General features: G+C 41.0%; 1 protein-coding gene across 1 annotated transcript; it reads right to left on the reverse strand.

The window, feature by feature from the left end:
• Positions 1 to 7,147: 7,147 nt before the first annotated feature.
• NAAA (N-acylethanolamine acid amidase) lies at positions 7,148 to 15,526 on the reverse strand (the record flags this gene model as incomplete). The annotated part of the gene is made up of 10 exons (XM_079534983.1): positions 7,148 to 7,223; positions 7,983 to 8,011; positions 8,569 to 8,635; positions 9,224 to 9,286; positions 10,093 to 10,265; positions 11,015 to 11,091; positions 13,200 to 13,290; positions 14,056 to 14,182; positions 15,017 to 15,181; positions 15,342 to 15,526. 10 exons carry the CDS (start codon positions 15,524 to 15,526, stop codon positions 7,148 to 7,150), a joined length of 1,053 nt encoding a protein of 350 aa, XP_079391109.1.
• Between the last annotated feature and the right edge of the window lie 233 nt (positions 15,527 to 15,759).

Here is a 15,759-nt window from a genome sequence, read left to right on the forward strand (position 1 = left end):
GGTCTGGTGCTAGCAGGAGACCACATCTCAAAGGCTTCTGAAGGGCCAGAACAGTAGGACTGTAGAGGCACTTCTTCCCAGTAGAGAAGGGAGAATCCCTTCTCCTTTTCTCACTTCTTGCAGCCCTTTTGCCTAGTTGCTCTCTTTCTACCCAGCCCACATCTTTCCTCTCAAAATAGCTACACAGATGGGCAGAAACACTGATTGAAGGGACACATCCGGTGTTGTGTAAGGTACATGTGCACTCCTTGCTCAGGGAGATGATCCATACTGAACTAAATGTCAGCACAGAAAGTTTCTAGATGGATAAAACGCTGAAGTTTTCTGTCCTGCCCAGAATGCTGAACTGCACAACTTCATGATGTACAGATGATGCAACAGGAGAATACTTCACAATGTTGCTAATAAAATATCACTCACTCTACTTTAACGTTATTATTTAATATCAATGCCATAAGTGGCCTGAAATCATTGCAAATTATGCCCAAATACATCTGATGCTTCACGGTATTTACGTTCCATAACACAGTTACTCTAACAGCTTTTCAGACTACTAACTACTTAAGCAGACAATTGCGCACACAAAAAAATCCAAAGCTCAAGCAATTAAGGCCATTCCTTGTCTCCTCCTATATGGCACATCCCACTTCAGAACAAACAGATTTTCAAGCTCAGAATTTCTATGTGTAGACTTACAATTCCCGTATGGATATTCAAACAAAAATGCCTTCCCAAAGAGACACATCTGAAGATTTCAACAATTATGAGCTATATCCTCTAACAGCTCAAAAGAATGGTTCATTCTAGAGACATCTCCAACCATCTCTACTCACTGCATTCTGGTATATGCGGCAGGGTGATCTGAAACAGCCCAGCACGGGTTCCTTTTAGATGAGATGACACCAGAGGACATGCTCTGCCTACTAAATGGGAGCAATTAATTCACAGGAGCCGATTCAGGCCTGTTCCAAAAAAAAAAAGCCCAGAAAGACAGCTAGTGCAGCCAACTGTTCCTCCACAGGGCAGGACAACACAACCTGTGTGCCTAGCTGCACCTCAGGGACCTGACACTGCCAGCCTCAAAGGAAGGTGGATGCTTTAAAGATACCTTTAAAAATACCAGCATGAGAAAAATTCCTTTTTCAGGAGCTAGAACTCTGCCAGATCAGTTAAAAACAAACAAAAAAACAAAAAAACAAAAACAACAAACACATTTTAAGTAAATACCTACAGTGTGTTCAGGGGTACCACGTATCTGTTTTGATCAAATATGACCTTGAATTTGAGATCACTGTTGGAGACACAAAATAAAACTCTTCCTTATTTCCTCCCTTTCCAGCAAAACCAGACAACCAACTCAACCATTTGCTATTGCACAGTCCTACTTTAAGGATAAGTTCTGGCCATCCAAACAGAGGGATGATCGAGTATTAGGAGCACCTGTAGTGTGCTCCTACCTAGTTCTCTTATTTGTTTATAAGGTCTCTCCCAAGCAATTCCTGCAGCCAGCCACTTTTTGACTTTGTTGTCTCAGACTCTTCTGAGGGCCCCAACCTGAGCAAAAGAGTGCAATGCAATAAATCAGAGAATCCAAAGAAATGAAACCTGCTTCAGGGGTGGGAGGAGTGAGGAAGAAATGAAGTCAACCCAACTGCTCAGCACCTGTGATCTTTCCTCATCCACCCCACAGTGAAATACATCCTTCCTATACCTAAAACTGTTTCAAAGAAAAGTTGACCCATAAAATGCAGGCTGAAATACCCAATGACAGTGGCATTGCCTCAAATATAGATTATGTATGTATTTGAGATAAAACGATGCATATGTGAGACAGTTGGCTCCCTATTCCTTGTCTTGTTCTTCCTGTTGTTCCCCTCATGCGGAGATGCTGAGGTTTTATCTGGTGCACTTAGAATTCTTCTGAAACAGGCTTCCTGCATTTCTTTTGAGAAGCTGCAATACATTCATTTGCCTTCAGCTTGTGACTCTCCCCTGGGATGCAGTGCTGCATAGAGCATCCTCTAATAAACACACGCTAAGTAAAACAGGTGGTGAGCCCTCACGTATGCAGTTACATCAGAACTAAAACATTAAAAAACGTATGGACTGAAAAGCTGCATATGGATATAGACAACTAACAGAACAGCAGAAGATCAGATGCAAAGAGGCATGCATGTTTCCCATTCACCTGGGTCAGCACTGGAAAGGCAGAACTACCTAACAGCTGTACTCCGCATGCATTTCCCAAGCCATGGGATAATATATTTGATTTTGCAACACAAGCTGATGACTTAATACTACCCTATGATATAATAACACATAAAAGCAAATAAAGGAAAACTTGCATAAATCCTCGTGTCTCAATTAAAGAAAAAAACTACCAAAGAACCCCACAAACAAAACGTGAACAAATTACCAGTCCAAAACAGCAACAACAAAAGCCTATTGCAAGTGGGTTTTTTGCAAGTATTAATTTAATCATTTTAAAGCCAATGCAAGTGACATCATTTTGAATCAAATTCTATGCACTGTAACAGCACTGAGCTTGTCCAGACTACAGATCTGTGCAGAATTTGGGGCTCCTCCCCCGTGAATCAAAAGCCTCCTGATAAGGAGCACATGGAGCTAACATCAAAGCAGCACGTTTCCTAACTAAGACTACACGTTTTTCATATCCCATGCACAACTGAGTCCCCACTACTACATTTTACAGACATTTGGGTGACTGAGGGAAGAGGTAAATAGAATCTGGAAGGCAACAAGAAAACAAAATGCGCTCACTTAGAGTTTGCTAGGAAGAAAACAGCGAAAGAAAGATGTGAAACAAAATTTATCAACATGACACTTAGAAGCCACCAACGAAATAAATAAATAAAGTCGAATAATTTTCACAAGAATAAAATGCTCACTAGCACTAGAGAAAGTGATGATCCTTCCTTTCTCTCCTAGATTAAATACTCACGTCCCACGTGTACATCGGTCTTGGCGCTGCTCATAGCTGGAAACATGATGGTGAAACAATTTATTTTATATATGCGCTGAACTCTGCACCTGCACAGTTATAGCAAAGCCAAAAAGGAGAACTTAGAAAGTCCCAACCATAGATTTATACACCCTGACATATAAAAGGACATTTCACCTCAAACTATGGGTGCCGAGTGACTACTTCTGAACAAAAAACCCTGTTACAGAGAAAAGAAAAATACAACTTACCTTGCCACCAATTGCTAGCTTAAGGACTTGCTAAAATACGCACAAAAGCAGCTTGCTCTCCACTTTTTTTTTTCCTCCTGCTTATATAATCTCCATTCAGTAACAAAGTGATCAGTACTTGATTACAGATTCAGAAACTCCTCCTCAGATATCTGAATAATTAAATTGTTCCCTTAGGCATGCAGAAGAAACTGCCATTGCCTTCAAGAGCTGCAGAATAAAACACGTGTTGTTTTGCAGGGAGTGCAGATCCTTCGATTTATTTACTGCAGTTGTTCTGAGCAGCCTTAAGAATGTTCTCCCATGTGATGCTTAAGAAAGGTTACAGGTCTGAAATGGATTAGGATTACTGAGGAGGATTAGGAATGAGAAAGACGGTAGGTTGGCCTCTCTCATTTTAAAGAATGAGCTCTTACACACTTTCAAGATGCTTTTTGTTAAGTGCAGATTTCTCAAAGAAAAAGAAATAAACATTTCACCTGTTCTCCATGTTGAGCCGAAAAGTCTTTGGTGCTTTATAACTAAGGAGCCTGGGCTGCAGAAATGAAAGAACAGAGGAAGCAAGGGTAATGCCACTTAGTTTTTATTTATTACTTATCAATTCTGACATAAAACTGGTCTTGAGAAAGCAGAAAAGCTGTTTTACTTCCCATTCTCTAAAAAGCCAGCTCACAAAGCAGATGAAATGTCAGACAAGGATGAGCAGTGAGCAATTCCAGTAACTACAAGTGTTCCTTTCTTTTAAAGAACAAACCAAGCAGATCTCACAAAGAACCAAAACCCACCAGAAATAACCAGTGCTACATTTAATGTTTTCTTACATAGCCACCATTGTTGGCTTTTTTTTTTTTAAGCTATAAAATAAGAATCAGTCTCTCTGCATTCTTTATAAAAGATTTCACTTCTTACACAAAGAGCCCAAAACATTTAATGGGTTAAATCATCTGGCTTGTAAACTTACTGTTCATCTTTTTAGCATATAATTCAACTAGTTATGTAAATCTTTCTGATTGGAGGAATCAGTAAATAAATACTTTCAGTAAAGCTTCATTTTGTTGGCAGTCAGGATGCCTGGACATCTATGCAGTGATAAAACGCAATACAAATCTTCCAGAAAATATTTTAAAAGAGCAAAAGGAACAGAAGTAAAACTGCATTTCTCCAAATCTAGCCTCCTGTACTCCACTTGTTTTTTTGTTTTTTTTTTTCCTCCAATAACATGCTCTGTGGGTGAGCCTGAGCAACTTCTGAACAACTGATAGACATGAACAGGAGTGGACAACTTTTGCTGAAAATTCACAGATCCCAAATATTTATACACTCTGATCTGTTTGTATACATTTAAACAAATACATTGGTATCATTTTATAAATCACTGAGAATCCCAGCATGCCATCACCAGAAGGTAATCAGCCTAACACTGCTGAGGTCAAGAAGACTATGCAAAATTATACCTGTGAGGATCATTTCGTCTTTGCTTGTGGGTGGCAGTTACATAACGAAAACCTGCTGGAACGAGGAGTCAGGGACTGCTCTGTGAATTAAAGCACTGCCATCTCGATATCTTGGAGATATCCTGGCCTCTGTTATTTACATCTTCCTCCGGGAAACATCTGTTTTTCAGCTTTTATCAGTTCTGGTATACAATTGCTAACATCGCTGTACTAACTGGGTCAAGGCAAAGCTGGCACGCATTTATCCAGGCAGAAGTAGAGGATGCAGGTAAGTAGGTTATGACACTCAGCCAGACTCAGTACAAGGAGATAAAGGGGACCGCATCTCCAGAATGCTCTCTCAGGAATAGTTTGCATAACTGGAGTACAACCACTGCAAATGACAGTGCACATATTCAGGAATGTCTCCTAGCTAAAATTCTTGCAGGTATTTACCACAATTTTATCCAGTACCCCAATAGCTTTATGTAGGCATCCATCGGTCTCAACTCTCTAAATCCTTCTGTATTTCTGGATGTTTGCAGGAAGTGCCTGAATTCATAGTATGCAGTCATAGCATAACCAGAATGAAATAAACCTGTCTGCACCAGAAAAAGTGAGTTGTCAAGTTTCCATTGATGACACCGTTTCTTAAACTCACTTGCTATTCCATCACAAGCTTCTCTCATCTATTAGGGGGCAAAAGTCTTTATCAGCACATCTCTTTAAACAACTCCCAATTTCTGATAAGTAAACGCTCAGTAGCCTATGGCTATGCATACAGCTACTCCTTCTAGCCCCATTTCCTTACATTACACCAAAAAATTATTCCTTATACAGACTGAAAATCTCTACGATCCAACATCTTACCTACTACTAGAGAACAAGTACTCTTCAAATCACTTGGGAACCTCCATGTGACTACATGACTCTCAGACACCTTTCAGAAGCCCAGAAATAACAGCTGAAGAGCCTGTGCACTGGAGAACTGCAGCTGAAGAGGAAAGATACCTGCAGCGGTATTCACACTGTGGAGAGTCACGTTCCTTTGCACTGATGCAGTAATTTTTGTGCTGAGCAAGGTCTACAGAGCACATTAGGACAGGATGGCCAAAGGCTGAGACAGTCTCAGGATCTGCAGCAACCCTGTTGGTCTGCCAGCTTCCGCAGCACCCATGTCAGCTCACTGTGGGCACTGAGTGATGCCGCTGGGCTAATGACCACAGACTCCATACAAGTCAGATATAGATGACATTAGCAGTAACACCACAGGTTTCCATAAATCAAGCAATCAGCTGCGTATTTTTATTTCACTATGTTCACTCCTACACTCCACACAAAATAGATCAACTTTTTATTTATTGGTCAGAACGTGAGTATATTCAAATTGCACAATTCTTCCCAAAAACAATAATAGCAAATTTTAGCTATCAATATCTGCTAGAACATCAGTATAATTAAAATAAAATCAAACTTTCATTACAGTTCATTAACAGTATCATCTGCAACACTTTAAAGTACTAACAAGTCTTTATTGCCTGAATGGTTTGCCCAGTGAGTAATCTGAAACAACTGTACTGCTTTTGGGAGTATTTTTAAAAGCATATGCTGGTCTTGGAAAGCTTCTACTTTTCTCCTATTCAGTTTGCTGAAATAAAAAGATAGACAGATAAACATAAGAGCACACGTCTGTATACATGCGTAGAAAGAAACAAACTCTTCAGAATCCGTAAAAGAAATAGTCTTGCTAAAATCTAATGTCCAATATAACTACTATGAATATAACACCAATGAACATTTAAAAATCTATCTGAAATGCAGTGCAGCTTATTATGGTCCTGCCAGGTCTACACAACCAGAGTTTCTTTGGAAGAAATATACATAACTTAATATCTTCCTTTGAACACAGTAAAGCTACCACATGAGACACTGTGCAAGCAGAAGCCCTTTGACTTTTTCCGAAAGTAGACAGGACAAAAATCTCAAAGGATGCTGATGTTCAGTTGGCTGTGAGAGGCTGACACAAATTAAACTCAATCTTTGCTTGTGCCAAGTGCTGAACATCACCTGCTCAGGTTCAGCTCACCACTAGCAGGGTTTCCTATCATAGTTAGCCACCTGAAGATACACCAAATGTATCACACTAGTAGAGCTGGTAAAAACAATACTTAAAGCTTTCATTTAGCAAACAACTATCAGTAGGGTCGGGTAACCCCCGGCAGCCACTCCTTCCTCTCTACTTTATTAAAAGTACTTTATTAAAAGTACTTTTCCTATAGTAATCTCAAAGGGTTTTGCAAAGAAAGTCAGTACTTAACTCTTATCTCTAAATCAACTAGGGAAGGTATTTAACCAAGGTCCATAAGCAAACCAAGGGAATCAGGAATTCAGACTAGGTCACTTCAGTATGGTTGCAGTGCTTTGTCCCCCAATGACTCGTCAGCTGGAATTTTTATTGAAGTACAAGGAGCTAGGCATACCAGCATGTTATTTACTCCTCCTCACTTCATAGTTCTGATCCATGTCTGGTACTTCTCTGGAAATGCAGCACTCATTACTGTAGTATACACTGTGTTACTGGTAGGCAAAAGAAGAAATGAGTGAGACAAAATCATTCTACAGACAAGATGATTCATTTATAAAACTAACAAAGCAGCAGAACAAATTTCAGCGGAACAAACATTCTGCATATAAATATGCAGAAGTGTTAAAAAAGCGAGGAGGAGACTTTGAAGAAGCCATTGCCAAGCTCTAATGCAAGTGACTGATCTAGAGAAAGTACTGAGTTCCATGTAAAAGTAACACAAAAGGATAACCTGCAAAGGTGCAATCTGTAGAACAATGCAGAACCATAATGTTAAACAGAAGTAAATCTATTAAAAAAAAAAAAAAAAGTACCTAAAAGCTATGTACCTATTTACTACTTAACAGTTTTTCTCACATCAAGCAGAGCTACATTAGAAGCACCAAAAGGAGATATTTCCGGTGCTACCACAAATCTAGAATTTCCAGCAGTCAAAGGCACAAGTGACTTGTCCAGAAGAACTGTAGAAAGTACTGCTGATTGAACACCTAAACGGTCAGATTTTTCTCTGCTATAAAGCAACTTCCTGTTACCAGATTAAGCCAAATAAAGTGCCATTTCATAGCCGGAAAGTGACAGACCAAAGAGGAAGAGTTCTGTGGAAGCGAAGACACAGCACCACATGCACAAGCAGAAATCCTAGCTGGGAAACAACAAGATACTCAAGCAGAGGTACATGAAAATCCTAAGGAAGTTTTTGGCCTGATGCATTGTAGAAGGTACTGGTTGACATCTCTGAAGCTAATACTTACTTATTTAAGACTGGTTTCACTGACAGTACCTGTACAAAAAGTTTGAAGTGTTGTCATTTGGGTAAATTAATAGGTAATTAAAAGACTACTTAGAAACAACATAGGACAAAGTTATGAAACCATACAATGGGAAAATCAAGAAGTATTCTTGCTGTTCACCTCTGTTTTTTAATATCAGACCATTTCAGGTTTTTTTTAATAAAAACTCTGAAATACACAACATTTAAATTCTCAAAACTAAATGGTAAATCTCATTCTTACGTAACACTTCAGCTGTCCTCTGTAATATTTATAATTGTGCCTGAACAATGAAATTGCAGAGATGATGGTGATGAGATTCATCTCTCACCCTTTCAACTTACAACAGCATTCTATTATGAAATGACTATGCGTGGAGTTCAGAAACATTTTAACATATAAAATATAAATCAGCCTTAAATTCTCCGAAGATGACTGTGCAGGACATCCTTTTCACCATCCCTTCCTTGCATGGCTTTTGAACTTCTGACAACAAAGAAAATTCTTCCAAAGCAGAAGTGCAGTTAAAGTGAAAGTGTACATGCTGTATAGAATTTAAAAGAAATACCTGGAAGAGTGTATCTAAATTGATGTTCTGCTGTCCAGTAGCATTGAGAGCTTTCATGGCTGGCGTTCTGTGGGAAAATAGTGCAATGTCATTAAATACCATGCACTGTTCCAAAGAACTATAGATGATTAAATAGAGAAGAATTTCCCCAGTGAATGTCTCGAATTTAAAATATCCGTTTTGGCCTAAAATAATCCAGAATTCCGTGTGACTGAAGGTAGCCTCATACTGCTGAAGTCACTATGTTACTACACCATGAATACAGAATAGGGAATCTGCCAGCAGCTTTTTGTATATGACACATCCTAAAGACCTTATCACATCAACAAGTCTCTTAATAGCACTATCAAATACTTTCAGTATGATTCTAAATCCTGTAATTTTTACTACATTTTGCTTTATACAGAGATTTTTGATACACAGTATATCCTTGAGACTTGTCACCTTGCAGCCATTCAGCGCCATATGGACCTTCTTCTGGCATAAGTTATTATCACCCTTTAGCTTACCTGTTCCCATCTGAGTGGCATTAGAGAAACAGAACTAACTGCCTGCTTAGCAAGCTCACGGATACTCAGAGAAGAAAATGTCCAAGTCTTCAAGCTTTTTAAAAATGAAAGTGATATCTCACTACAGAGCTCCAAACTAATTGTACCTTCTGTCATCACAAGGAGGAGGGGTAGTCCAATGGTCATAGTTTGTCTCCACACGAAACCATCTGTGGTGTAACATACAAATATAAAAGTAAACACAAATTGCATCAGCAGGTAATTAATAAAAGCCAAGAATCAATATTTCTGTATGTCCAAAAGGAAAAAAAGAATTCTCTCAGACAGCTCTTCCCTGTGTTTCTGAACACACACACACAGAAAGAGTGGTTACTGAACTGCTAGTGGCAAAACTACTACCAACTGGAACAAAAGTAAGGTTAGATCTTCAAAGAGATAATTGGAGAAAAGATTATGGGCATGCAGCCTGAAGCATTCATTTTGCAGAATACAGAGCCAACAGGCCATTCGGCCATACCCGAGCCAATATATATTGCCTGATAGCAGTCATTAAGTGCCATTTTTTCACTGCAGGCCAGCTGCTGCAGATCTTCTCATATTATGCTGCCAGCATCATAAAATTCATAGAAACAACTATTTTTGAGCCTTCATTTCTTCTATCATGCTGGTGAAAACTAACTTGGGAATGCTGAATTTTATCATGCAATACTTGGCAGACAGACATCCAGGATGAGCCCTCAGCTCTTGTCCCCTTTAGAATCTACGTAAAAACAAATGTATACAGAAGCTTTTGCCACCTTTAATGCTCTGTTTGTCCCAACCTGACATGGTGCTGTCATTCCTTCCCAAGAAGAAGGGATCACAGTTCTTTCCAGGGGCTCCCAAACTTTCCCCGCTCAGCTGTGAGCACTGATAAGAGATGAACCTCGATCTACACCAAAAGCTGTCCCATTATCCTCACCTATCACTCAAGAGAGAGTAGGAAAAGGTATAACAAAACATTTTCTCTACTTACGCTCCACTTAAAGGATCAAGAGGCCAGAGGTCTGCTGGCCCTCTTCTATTTCTTGTTATGACCATGCCTTCTTTGGGTGATACGCCTCCTACAATATAGTAAACTTCAGCAATGATGGGAATGCCAGCTAGTCTGAGAACAGCTGACTGAAAGTCCTCTGCTCTGCTCAGGGTCTGATGCAAAAAGGAAATCACAATGAAACAAAAATCACAGAGCACAGTCAAAAATTAAAAATTTTTGCACAAAATTAAGCACTGAGACATCTTTAAAAAATGAAACAGTTGCAAATTAGAATGAACTATAAAGTACCATTTGAAAATATTTCTTTGAAAAGAGCTTTCCAATAGAACATAACATGAAATGAGTGCAACTCACAACTGAAATAATTTCTCCCATCTTTGCAAATACACAAAGGAAAAAGTAAATATACATATATAACTCACATATATGTATGCATATGAGGAAAAGTGAAAAAAGTCCAAAAACAATTGCTATCATTCTTAACCATTAATTACTTCTGACAGCAACACTGCAGTTAGCAGTCTCAATCACAGTTTCAACTTGCATCTTCAACTCAAAAAATATGAAAAATAAGGTCTGCAACAGATACCCCAATTCTGCAGGGAGGCCACTTACAAGACAGAACTCAAATTTGCTATAATTCACGAATCTGAGAAACTGATTTATTGTTACTGTAACCTAATGCAATATTCATAAAACATGCTTTATGTAGCACGTGTAACTCCTGCCACTCAACAGCGAGCTCTGATTTGGGGGTAATATCTATTTGCTCTTCCGAAATATATTTAGTTTGCATTTATTGCATTTCCCATGAAAACAGTAGATGAAAAATCAAATTTACTTGGAGTTGTAGAAGTTGAAACATCATTGTGAAAACAGACTAAAACATAGATGCACTTACATCTCGGATAAGCCAGCTGACGGGGTAATTTCGATTCAGAAATGCAGCTATTGCATTTTCCCACCAGCTACCACCCTCTGAGGAAAAAAAAAGAGAAAAGAAAGGAAAAATGAGGGGAAAAAAAAGGAAAAAAGGAAAAAACTATTACACATCCATGCTAGTTACGCTCAGTAAAATTTATGCTCCTGCCTTCCTTTCTGTTTACATCCCACCCCTAGCTCTACAGTCTTTCCCTCTACTACATTGGAAACCCTTTTAAGCTACTGAGCAATAGAACTCTCACCCCACCTGAGAGTTTTCTATCAGAAATCATCCTCTGAAGTTAAAAGATTTATCTTACAAGGCTACCATCAGTATTCCCATTTCCAGGCAGAAAACTACAGTGATTCTGGGATTGGCATCAGCAGTTTTAGTTCCAAGAATCTGGCAAAGGGCTACAGACAGCAAGCTGCTGAAGAAAGCCACAGTAAGCAGCACATGGACCTTCTGCTCTTTGCTTAACTTCGAAGATCTCAAGCAAATCACTGTAGGAAACATGATTGAGAAGTGGAGGACCTAACATCAGCCTGAAACGGAACTGAAAAACTGCAGGAAAAAAAAAATTGCACAAAAATGTGATTTTTTTTTTTTTTCGGAACTTGCCACTTTCAATCAAAAACTACTGCATTCCTTCCAGTGCTGATAACTTCCTGGCTTCTCAATTTTTCACCAGTTTTTTTTTCTTTTTTTTCCAGGCCCCCCCCCCCCCCCCGGCTGAATACTGAACAAGGAAGAGTTGAAAATTACTGTAACAAGGAACAGCACTTCGTAGATACGTGGCCAAAAAGATTGTAAGTCTGTTCATATGATATGATAGTCTACATCTGTCAGTTCATTTATTTGCATAAATCATCTCATTTTCATCTTACTCAACTCTTACAGTAATAAGAATTACACAGAAATAGCTAATAGATATTGATCATGTGCTACTCGAGAAAGTTAGAAAAATGAAGGTCAACTTTGTACTTAAAAATCAGAAAAAGCCAGCAGAAACAATGCCTATCACTTGAGACCTGCACCTTACATTCATTTCCCTTTTCAGCCCATAGTTCACAAGCTCATTTCCCTAAATCTTGTTTCAATTGCATGGTGACAGATAGAAAAGCAAGCTGTCATGTGCAGAGGTTTAGCATAAGTTGCCTGTAGTTAAAAAGCAACAGACATGCAGGCAGACATCAGCACATCAGTTCCTGATGGACAAGAAGGGTCCATCTCTCACAAAAGTTTGCAGAATAGGTTTGGCCACTGACTGAACCATCTCACTGTGGTCCCAAGTGATTCTTACACTGAATAGTGAAGCACACTGCTGAGAGATAAAGCAGGGAGAATAGGATGACACTGATTTTGTCTCCAGGTTGTTCCCATCCACAAACTTTGGTCTGCAAATCTTTCTAAATCAACCTTTTTGCAAGGATTTACAAACTGAAGATATTACTTCCAAGGTGATTTCAATACAAATTAAGAGCAGTTCATATCTCTTAGTATTAGCTCAGGATAGTTCAGTTTTGAAAAAAATCAAATAACTACGCTAGCATCAGAAGCAGAATCTTAAAAACAGGAATGTAAGCAATTAAATAATCTGGAGAACAACAAGGCAGTAGTAACAAAGGAAACAGAAACTAAAAGGTGTATGTGTTCCGTATCAGAATTCCCACTCATAGTGACAGTCAAATTTATATAGGGCTCTCAGTCTCATGCTTCTCTTCCCACTCTTTCTTCCAAGCTGCCTTAAGGGGATAGAGAAAATTGGAAGACAGAGGAAGGAACAAAGAAATAGGAAAGCAGCAGTTTATTTACTACACGTGGCTGTCGTTTTCTCTTTACATCTACTCTGCTGCCTCAAACTGTATTTGTCTTTTACTGTTTTCTCAAGGTTCTCTGTCTCCTTTGACGCTTTTCATACTCAGATGATACTGTGCTGATAAACAAATGCCTCTCTCCCTTTGCAGCTGTCAAATTCTGGCAGCATGCACACTTTTATCCAAAGAGACAGAGAAGTTATTTAGTTTCATTTCCTTCTTGAAAATCTTCATAGAGCTTTCACTTCTGGGAGAATGCGGCAGAAGATCTGAAGTAGGCAAAAATCAACTGAAGTCGCATACCTAAAGTCAAGTGTGGAAGGCAGGGTTTTATTTTCTTTTTTTACCTCGTTCATCACCGGAGATTGTGAACTTGTGAGGACTTTGCCCAGTCCATAAACCGACGTAGCCAAGAAACGTAGTGCCTCGATATGCTATCTGAAACCAGGAGACACGGAGTATTTCAGCGTTCTGGAACAGAGCACTTTTCGAAAGAGAAGCAACATTCTGAAACATTATAGCATACTTTTTCCTGTGCCTTTCATAAATCATTTTGAAAACCTCTTTAAAAACCTTTTGCCCTGTAGGAAATGTTGCAAAGGAAGTTATAAAAAGACTCTGAGGACCAAAATACACCGCATTTAATTTGTTAATGATCACCAACTGCTATAAAAATACTGCTCAAGTTGGCAAGTGGCCAAGTAAGAAAGAATTCTGTTTACAAGAAGTACAAATGAATATTAAGAAAATCACACCAGCAAGGACTGCACTAGCAAACAGTTTATTTTTGGCAATTAAATTAATCAAGACAATCAAGAAGGCCTTAGAAAAATACCTTAGAATCTCTCCCTGCCAAAATGGATCAATTTCCTATATTCTCTAGTATTTATTTGTTTTCATAATCTTGGCATTTTCTTCTCTCTACGCCTCCTTCCAAATAATCATCTTGAGACACAAGATTATGCTGTTTAATTTGTTCCAATTTGTCACCCCTAACTAGAAGTCCAGAAAAACAAAGACAAAAACAAAACAAAACAGCACTCATCCCGCATTCCCAGAGAGGAATGGTGGCATTCTGATAATTCAGTGAATTTGGGTCATGAACCTCATTACTAAATTAAATACCACAGCCTGTGCAGCTGAACAACAGTACACTGCTGCTTCACAAACACACCACTCAACCACATCAATTACAGTTTATACCTGACCACTTCTTATAAACTGCACATCGATGGTAATCTTGCTTAATATATCTACAAAATCATAATCCAGGTTCCGTCCGTGGTAAATGTTTCCTTTGTTATCCTGAGCGATAATACTTGTGCAAAACCTTAAAGGACAAAAAAGTGAAAGAAGGATTTTAAGAGAAAGTATGACAACAATTTCAATGTTCTGGTCTGGCTGAACTTGCTCAGGTTTTCAGGAGTAACTGAGCTATAGTAAATGAGCACCCACGAAGTGAAGACCTTTCCCAAAAAGTCTAACACAGTAAAACAGTACAGTATTTAACTTAGGACATCCCACGTGGCTCAGAATGCCAAAATCCCATCCCCTTCAGGTCAGGTGTTACAATGCTGGGCAGTCTGATCTGGTGGGGGCCACCAGCCCACAGCTTGGGGGTGGAACTGGGTGGGCATTGAGATCCCTTCCAGCCCAAACCGTGCCACGGTTCTGTGACCTTCACGGATCCCTTTGAACTCAGATCTTCCATGGTTCTATGATGGAATTAGCAGGGAATTCAAAACTCCTTTTCTCAGGAGTTGTAAGTTTGTCATCCCGGTGATGCACAGCACTGTCTGTTAAAATACTAATGGTAAATATATATACATAATGGCAGACCGACAGTTGGATCGTGGTTGATGTTTACTCTCGAGTACTGATAGAGCTGAGAAAGTCAAAATATCACGCGCCTCATCATGCTCACAACGCTGCCTGCCCGCCGAAGCACCGCGAGCCGGCGTACAACAGGTAGCAGAGCGGCCGCAAGGCTCTGCGCCTCGTCCCGACCCGCGCACAGCCCGCCTGCGGCTGGACGCGCGAAACGGCGCCCCAGCGGAGCGCAATTTATCTGCCCCGTCCCCACCTGCCCTTTCACGTGCGCTCCCACACCGAACCGAAACGAACCCGCGCAGCCCGTCAGGCCCCACTACTATCTGCCGCTTACGCCGTAGATTCGTAGGCGAAGTTGAGCAGCACTCCGTCGCCCAGACTGACCCCCAAAGCCTCGCACAGCCCTCGAATTTCCCCAGCAAAGGGCTGCGGCATGAAAGACTCCAGCTCCGCCGCTATCGGACGAATGACGTCGTGGAACCATTTCGGTACGGCTTCGCTGCAAAACACGCTTCAAGGAGTTAGCGAGCCGAGAGCGAGAACGAGGTCTGCTACTTTACGTCGCGCCGAGAGCCCGCGGCACAACACTGCGGGCAACCTCTCCGCCTCCCGGAGGCGCCCAACAGCCGCCCGGCCGCCCCATCCCGCCCCGCACTCACTCGATGACCCGGGCGACGGCCGCGCGCAGGAAGGCGGGCTCGAAGTGCCGCAGCACCGGCAGCCACCGCTCCTCGGCCGGGCTGTCCAGGCTCACGTTACACAGCAGCGGGGCCGCCGCGGGCCGGGCCGCCGCCCCGCACAGCGCTGCCGCCAGCAGCAGCCCCCGCAGCGCTCCCCGCCGCATCTCTTTCGCCGCGGCCGCCGGAGGGCACGGCCGTCCGAGCCGAGACCCGAGCCACGACGGCCGCCTCACGCCCCTGAGGGGCGGCTCAGGGGGAAGGGCCAGGAGATGGCGGCGCGGAGCACAATGGTTGCCTCCCGCGGGGAAAGCCCCTCACAGCCCCTTCCCGCCCGCCCCCAGCTCACGGGCACATCAGGAAAGATGTTATACACTGCAGGGCAGCGTATGGAAAAATG

This window comes from Tetrao urogallus (genome assembly GCF_951394365.1).
Source record: "Tetrao urogallus genome assembly, chromosome: 4".
Lineage (NCBI taxonomy): Eukaryota > Metazoa > Chordata > Aves > Galliformes > Phasianidae > Tetrao > Tetrao urogallus.